General features: G+C 32.9%; 1 protein-coding gene across 1 annotated transcript; it reads right to left on the bottom strand.

Annotated features, from left to right (window-relative positions):
* Nucleotides 1-5,333: 5,333 nt before the first annotated feature.
* Nucleotides 5,334-6,461, bottom strand: LOC111375228. Its single transcript, XM_022998027.1, has 2 exons — nucleotides 6,320-6,461; nucleotides 5,334-6,027 (listed from the first exon to the last, which is right to left on the bottom strand). Exons 1-2 carry the CDS (start codon nucleotides 6,351-6,353, stop codon nucleotides 5,573-5,575), a joined length of 489 nt encoding a protein of 162 aa, XP_022853795.1. The 5' UTR covers nucleotides 6,354-6,461; the 3' UTR covers nucleotides 5,334-5,572.
* Between the last annotated feature and the right edge of the window lie 2,362 nt (nucleotides 6,462-8,823).

Here is an 8,823-nt window from a genome sequence, read left to right as displayed (position 1 = left end):
TTATCCAGTAATAAGCCCCTGTTTGGTACGCATTTTTGGAGCCAAAAATGCATTTTTTCCGTCACATCAGCACACAATTTTTGACTTCTACACTCTAATGGAGGACTCGCGATATGATGTTTAAAATACATTTTCATCTAAAAAATGTGCACCAAACGGCCTCTAAATATAAGAGGAAATTTCATGTCAATTTTTATTTAGTTATTTGTAAAGATGTCAAATTTGAAAGAATTTAGAGCAAAATATCCTTATTAACAATTTATAATTCTACACTAAAACAAAAAAAATAGACATTTTTATAATATTGCTATTGGCCAATAAAATTTTGACACATAACTTGTCATATTTATTTCAAAAAGTATACACGTCAAATCACAATAAATACTATGTTTTCATTGATTTAGAAATATCGAGAACGATATTTTTAAATATAGAGAAATATCATGTTCAAAATAAAATGTCATTTTAAATAAATGAAACGGTGTTCAAATATCGAAAAACATTATCTTAATGTGGCTTCTCATGGAAGCCACTTCTCAAAATTCGTGACAAATTAATAAAAAAATCAAATGTCGAGAACGACATTTAGCCCCTGTTTGGTACTCATTTTTGGAGCCAAAAATGTATTTTTTCCGTCACATCAGCACACAATTTTTGACTTCTACACTCTAATGGGGGACCCGCGATATGATGTTGAAAATGCATTTTCATCTAAAAAATGTGCACCAAACGGACTCTTAAAATGTTAAGAATATCATTTCAAAATGTAACTTTTCATTAAGGGCATAATAGACAAGTTGACACTAAATTTAAGCCCCTGTTTGATTTTCATTACATTACATTCTATTTTTCTTTCTCCTATTTTCAACCACACAATCTTCCATAAAATAATATTACACGTAAATCGAAAATTTTTCTTTCTTTTTCAATCACTCATTTTTCAAAAAACACTATTCTATACATTAAATTTTCCCCGTAATGGAGCCAAACAGGGGCTTAAATGAGTGGAGATACCCTTAAAATTGAACATCCTTAAAAGTTCCCCTAAATATAAACAGTAGAGAATGAAGTGAGTGAGACAACATTAGTTCTGATCGGGTCAACTCGTTCGTGATGACTATTTTCTTGGAAATTTAATGCGAGCACAAATACCAACATCCCCTTTACTTTGTGGACTTTGATAGTTGTACACTAGGACAAGCATGGTCCTTTATTTGTTTCGCAACCTTCTAAGAAATAGCTTATAAGTTACTTGTAAATAAGTAATTATTTAAAAATGTGAATATCCGGCGGTCCAGATCCCTTACCTGTCTTGCGATCGCAAAGAGAATTGAATTTAGCATTCTTGTTGAGTGGATTTCTGTAAAATGGCGAGGAGTAAGGCAGATGCCGGTTAGCTTCTGCTTCCTCATTGAAGTTGCCACTTTTCTTTTCCCTGTAACTCGAAAAGCTAATATATAATTATACCAAAAAAAAAAAAAAAAAGTTGCTTCTCGCTTTTGAATATATTAAGATAATTTTTCAATGTTTTATTTGATTAGAAAAATAAGTTGACATAAAGTAATTTTTTTAGAAAGTCTTTCTACAAAAAAACATAATTAAAAACAGGAGTCTTGCCAAACGAGTCATTCATCTAATATACATATTCAACATGTTGCATATATGTATATCCTCCAAAATCTTATAAGGTCAGGGATCGAACATATGATTTGTCCCATGTAGCACGTCCAATTAACAAACTATGCGAGATAAATAAATAATTTAGCTTATATACTACCTTGAACACTCGGTTCGAAATGATCGAAGCAACATGTTTGGTAGCATATTCAAAATTTTGCTGTGGAAAGTGTGAGAAATGGCAGTATTTATAGGGGATTAAAGTCCCAAGTTAATAAGTTTATGGTATCAATCAAATGTCAATTTCTCAAGTTCAAGAGTTCTCAAATTGAATTTGGATTCAAAAGTTTGTTAAAAGTGGGGATCGACCGAAAAATTTGAACTTCTTGTGCAATATCAACAAGATGGATCAATACATGCAATAGGAGAGCTAGGGGTCAACCAATATTTTGAATTTTTTATAGAGCTATATGTAGAAATTTTGAATATTTTCGACTTATGTATAATACATTTATTCGTCACTCTGTTATGCGAAAATTCCGATTCCACCACTGATTTCATGCACTCTTAGTGAAACTCGATATCTCAAGCATGCATGCTACTGCAATTGATCGCCTTTTCAGGCCTTCCCGGCCGCTTACCTTGGTGGCATATTTGGATGTTGAATTTGCACCAAAAAATAAAAATAAAATAGAAAATAGAAATTTTCATGATGAATGCACTTCTATATGAGCTTATATGTTTTTCTTGGGGGAAATAAATCATTAGAAAATTCCCTAATTCTATTGGCTGTGGACAGTTTTGTGTTAATCAGAATCTCAACTACGATGTTGTGCCAACCAAAAAAAATAAAAAAAAGAAAAAAAGAAAAAGAAAAAGAAAAATGGTTTGCACTAGTTCTCTTCATGTTGCTCGTATCTACCCTCATGACCAACTAGTATGTGCTTACCAAATCATTGGCCAAGTCCCAAATCTCACACCGATCCATCTCCTCATTTCTTTTCGATTTTTTTCATTTCTTGATCATCTTTTTCATACGCAATTCAAACTCCATTTCATAATTTAAACATGCAAAATTATCGGGATAAAGGGGTGCCAAGCTGCCACACTTACATTAATCAGTTGTGTACTTGATATGCAAGTAAACATGTTACAGTGGCGGATCAGGGAAATTATTCAATACGGGTTGACACGCAAAAAAAAAAAAAATCACACATAATTTTTTTTTTTTTTACTTAAATCTTTATTTTTAATTAACATTTGGGGTGGAGGGACGGGCTCTAGCACAGCCCGACCTGTCCCTAGATCCGCCCTGAATGTGTACCAAAAGTGTTGCAAAATTCCATCGTTCATTCAATCATTAACCCTATCTATGTTTCTACAGTGACTCAAGAACTTGCACATTTGTCAACTGTAGAAAGACTTTTGAACTATGAGGTATCATCACGTGCTAAATATATAGGGAAAGTTTAGGAAAAATTACGATGACCTTCCTGAGGTTTATGACAATTTCATAGACATCCTATCCCTTTTCAAATATTGCACAAAACTCCCTTATTTTAAGTTGTGAATAACGCATACATCCCTTAAGATTTATGACAATTTCAGTAAAAAAATTTTTTTTTTTTTTTTTAAATTACACAAATCTCCCTTATTTGAAATTTTAAATAACACATACCTCCATTGACCATACATATTAGCATGAATAATAGTGACAATGCTTAAAATATCCTTAAGATGGGTCCAAAAAGGTAGTATAAACAAGAAGCTCAAACACACAAAATTATTTGGGCCAAAATTCATTAGTTCACGTGCTAGTGAGCTGGAGTTTGGGGGTATGAAAATGAGGGTTTCAAGTGGAGGCAGGCAGATATTTTAACATCATCTACAATTATTTTCTGACCCTTTAGCCAAAAGTTCATGGTATGCAAGTACTTCAAACAACATCTTGTATGCATTAGATAGAAGAAATTAGGCCCTTCTGGGCATAGTCTAATGGTGCAAAGGATAAGAGTGAGATTATCTAACATTTTGCTGGCAGTTGCAGTGTGGGAGTTTGATTCATGAGACATGAAATTAGACTCTTTGTATGCGCAGTGTACAGACAACTCTTATTTCTTGGCCTGTTGGGGGCACATCCTGCGATTTACCTTTTTCACAAAGCTCTAGGGGCGAGGCGGTGGGGGCCCTCAAGGTTGGGGTTCAACCCCCCCCCCCCCCATCAATTTTTTTTTTATTTTTCCCTTTTTTTTTTTTTTTTTTATAAAGATAGAAGTGGTAGCAGGTAGGATATATATACTAAGAATTAAACGAAATGCATTATTTTTTTCGTAATCGGTATCAAATAACATATTTGTTTAGTCTCTATGCGAAAGGAACAGAAATTTTTTACAATATTCACCATAATACAGCTAATTTTGTGAACTTAAACTTGTGGTAACTGCCAATTAAACATCCCATCTGTGTAAACATTGAAGGAAATTAGAGCCAATTATATCTAACACCGTGCTATACAAACCACTACAGGAGACATTGACGAAAGCTTAAAACTTCATCTTCATAAACTTGTCTTTTTCTTTCTTGGCATTGGCCTTTGGAAAGAATATGATCGAAAACTATTAAACTTATGCATAGTTATGCGTTATTACCATCGACTTTAATATTTTACACGTCAGATATTTGATAAATTAATATCGTCTGCACGTGAGGTTCATGTTCAAGAAATTTTTTAAATAAATGCTCGTGATCGTCGTTAACTATTTAAACTTTCAGATCAAGTAGTTAATTTAACACTTCCTATCTTCTTAGCAGTTGCGTCCCTTTCACTGTACTATAGAGGAAGATCACTAGTTTATGTCAATTCAAAAGAGAAGCAGAAAAAGAATTCCTAGTATTAGCAGAAAAAACAAGATTGGCTTTAAATAGCTTGTGTGTTATGTTACTGGCATATATTAGTCCAGTCCATATACGGTATTAAGCCCCTGTTTGGGCTCCATTTTTTGAAAAATTCATTCTCGGTCATACATTCGCTAATAAAATAATTCAACACGTAAATCCAAAAGTCTTCCTTATTTTTTAATACCACAATTGCTAAAAATTCACTATTCCAAAGTTTATTTTTTCCTCAAATATGAGCTTAATGCAAACAATACCTTCCTCAAGTACATGACAAAGACTAATAAATATATGCAATAGGACTATGAAAATGAAGGAATTCAAGCTCGAGTTTTCAATCACATGTCGATGATAGAAAGACCATATAGAGTTTATATTTCAGTTCAATGGTGGCAAGATCAATTTTGCAAGTGGTCGAATAGGAGATAACCATAAATTCCCCCGAACAACATAGTCAAATACTATAGTGTTGTTGAAGTAGCAAAGAAATGAATTTGGATGAAGAAATTCTTCGTAGAATTAGAAATGGTTCCATTAAGAAGGTTAAAAGGCGCTTGGCATATACATGAGAGAAGCAAAGATGTCAACCTCTTTCAAATACACAACGTGGATTATGGTGGATTATGGTAATACAATGTAGTTGGACTCTCATTCATTGTATTGCCAGGAATTGGGATTATGGTACAAGCCTAGGAACCAAATGTCTCGCCTAGAAATCCAAACATATGGAAAAACATTTGCATATCACTAGTAGTTGAGAGGTGGTTAGTCGGGCTTTGGAGAAATTCACAACCAACACTAATTATAGGCTATACCATTCATCAATGAAAGTCAAAGTAATTTTTCACAAACAATTAGTGAAGTAGTGAACATACAGACCATCCTGGGATGATTGATGTATACACTCAGCTATAGTTTTATTCCACTCAGCTATAAACAAAAAAGGAAATCCAATATACAGAAAACACAAAGCATTAACAAGTCTCATCCCACAAAAACACAATCTTCATGAGAGTTAAATACTAGACATATAAAAGCAGTAGTTCTTTACTAAAAGCTTTCATTCAACATCAAACCCTTTATCTTGAAGTTCAGAAATAACCTCATTTCTCATCCTCAACCATAGCTTCAAAGCCTCTTGATCAAACTTCTTGTCTTGCAATGCCTTCTGATAATTATACGAATCTTTATCTGTTTCAATGACCCCTTTTGGCCCAATGGTTGTTCCAATCATACCACCTTTAGCAATAAAATCCTTCATGGCCTCCTCGTCGCCTGGGTAAGGGAACTTTCGGCGCTCGTACAAATGAGCCAGCTCTTTCTCTTCCTTAGGTCTCGGTTTAAGAGTCCACCAACCCAGTGGTGAAGTTTCATTATAAAGCCACGCTATGCCAAAAAGTGTATATGTGCATAGCAGTGCCTTTCCCACTTGCTTCCAGAAATGATGGTCTTCTTTTCCTAAACCGACTTTCTTCAGGAATTTCTCGGCATTAAATGAATTCAACATTGATATTCCTTTAAAAAAATATCAGCAGAATTACAGAATTACTGGACTGTTTACACATATATCTCACCTGAAGCATTTTGTCGAACATTTCAAAGGCGGCAAACAATAAATGATAAGAAACTTCAGGAAACTATAAAAAGATTACTATAAATTACACATGTAATAACCTGAAATTATTTAACTAAATTTTGGAAGAAGAGATGTAACAGCGGCACTATTAAATCGCAAAAATAAAAATATAATGTCATATGGGAATTGGGATTATTTTCTAGATTACGAAATTGTAGTAGAATGAATTACCTGTTTTAGCATCTTGGAATCGTCTACGAACCATTAAAGAAAATTCTTGAGAAAACTAAAATTTTATTTAAAGGTTAATGAACAAATGAAAAAATGATCCCCAAGTTGGTGGCAATGGCGGGGACTCACTTAAGTCACCAAGCTTTTCCTTTATCCCATTCAAGTCACCATACTTATATTTCATTTCCATTTGCACGCATTGTTAATAGCCGTTTGGGTAATTAGCACAAAACGTTCCTACCTTTCGATGTTTTTTGTGGAAAACATTTATACCTTTCATTTTTTGCCGGATTACACCCTCACCTTTACCTTTTTTTGTGCAAAACGTCATTCCGTTAACTTCCCGTTAAAATGCTCCGTTAAATCAAAAGGTAATTAGCACAAAAGGTCCATACTTTTCAATATTATTATGCAAAACGTTCTTATATTTCATTTTTTGGCATAATTAGCACAAAAGGTCCCTACCTTTCAATGTTATTTTGTAAAACGTCCCTATCTTTCATTTTTTTAGCATTTTCGCCCCCACCTTTCACCTTTCATTGCAAAAAAGGTCATTCTCATCCATTTTTTTTAATAAAATGACGATTCCCCCCATTCAAATAAAACAAAAAGAAAAGATGAATTACCAACTACAATCATAGTCCTTAAATTTTAAAAAATTACAAAGAAATCATAAATTCTCAACCACCACCACTTTCACAACCTATCAAGCTGCCAACTATAAATCCACATAATACCACGTTTCGGCCACCATGTCCAACGGACTCCACCACCGTAAATGTGGTTGTTTCAGACAGATTGGTGACCAATACTATGAAAGAGGATATTGGGGAGAGTGAAGTGAGTCTGGTGATGGTGCAGTCCGATAGGTGCTGTGGCTGAAAGGTGGTGCTATATGGATCTATAGGTGGTGACTTGGTGGGGATGTAAAAGTGGCGGTAGTGGATAATTTAGAATTTATCTGTAATGTTTTGAAAGATTTAGAACTATGATTGCAATTAATTAATTATTTTTTTCTTTTCTTTTTGTTTTATTTCAATAGGAAGGTAAAATCGTCATTTTATTGGAAAAATGGATGAGAATTACCTTTTGCGCAATGAAAGATGAAATGTAGGGGTGAAAATGCTAAAAACGATAGGTAGGGGCATTTTTCACAATAATATTGAAAGGTAGGGGCTTTTGTGCTAATTATGCTAAAAATGAAAGATATGGACGTTTTACACAATAACATTGAAAGGTAGAGACCTTTTGTGCTAATTACCTTTTGATTTAACGGAGCATTTTAACGGAGAGTTGACAGAAGGACGTTTTCCGCAAAAAAAATGTAAAGGTGGGGGTGTAATCCATCAAAAAATGAAAGGTATGGACGTTTTCCACAAAAATATCGAAAGGTAGGGATGTTTTGTGCTAATTACCCTATCCGTTTAAAAAAATTGTAAAGATTGCTAACGTCACACACGTACTATTGGAACATAATAAAGATTCGCGACCTTTTTAATAGGATGTGATCTAGACTATCAAATATATCTCAATCTAAAATCGAAAATTTCACACATAGCTCAATATAGAAAGATAATTCCAAAAACACCAACACCCATTTTTTATTCCTGAAATACTACATCATGTAACATAAACTTTCAAAATTACTAAATAGCCCAATTAACATGAATATAGGTAACCGATTGCAATCAAGATAGTATTTACCTCCAAGGCATTAAATAGCTCCTAAAATGTAGGGATTTATATTATAGAAACAATTGGATTATTAAATAATGTCCATGTGTATGTATTTGGAGGTATAATTCCAAAATCCTTTTTTATTATTTTGAAATTTATATTTCCATGAAATTTCTATTTCCAATCACTTCATATTACTAAATAATGAAAATTCATGTTTGGCAATTTATAGTCTTATGTTAATTTTTATTTCAAAATGTAAGGCAATATATCGTAAGATGATGTGTTGCTATAATATAACTTCTAATGTCTTAACATTTTTTAATATACTATTCTTACGTACATATAATATACTGCTTATTTTCGTATCATATTTTATATTCTATAGCAATTATGGCATCTCTAAAGTAATATTATGTAATTTATGAAAGATGGAATGTTGCGAATCATGGTATGTTCTTATTTGAATCTTGAATAATTAGTGGTTGCAGTGGTTGCATATATAACACCTGTATATATTTTGTCAAGTTTTGTGAAATTGTATTGTGTACTAAAATATGTTACATATTGGTAATTCGACAACTAATACATACTAAAATCATGTCTATCATGGTAAGACTCCTATCTTGTTTTATATTTGACTCAAAATACTATAATCTTTGAATTGTAGAGAAAAGATATTGGAACTGATACTCAAAATTTGGAGTAAAAAGGACAGAGATATGAAGATGAGAAATCTTTGGAATGTTTTGGAATTCTTTGGGTTATCATAGTTTTGATTGTCATTTTGAACGGATGAGGTACTATGAATCGAGGAATTTTGGATG

This window comes from Olea europaea, unplaced genomic scaffold (genome assembly GCF_002742605.1).
Source record: "Olea europaea var. sylvestris unplaced genomic scaffold, O_europaea_v1 scaffold1351, whole genome shotgun sequence".
Lineage (NCBI taxonomy): Eukaryota > Viridiplantae > Streptophyta > Magnoliopsida > Lamiales > Oleaceae > Olea > Olea europaea.
The sequence above is the reverse complement of the archived record's forward strand: the minus strand, read 5'-3'. Positions and strand labels throughout refer to the sequence as shown.

Coding starts and splice junctions, on each gene's coding strand:
- LOC111375228 (XM_022998027.1), bottom strand. CDS start 6,353: ATGGTTCGTAGACGATTCCAAGATGCTAAAACAG. Junction 6,028..6,319: donor ATTCCAAGATGCTAAAACAG/GTAATTCATTCT, acceptor ATTTTTTTAAAG/GAATATCAATGTTGAATTCA.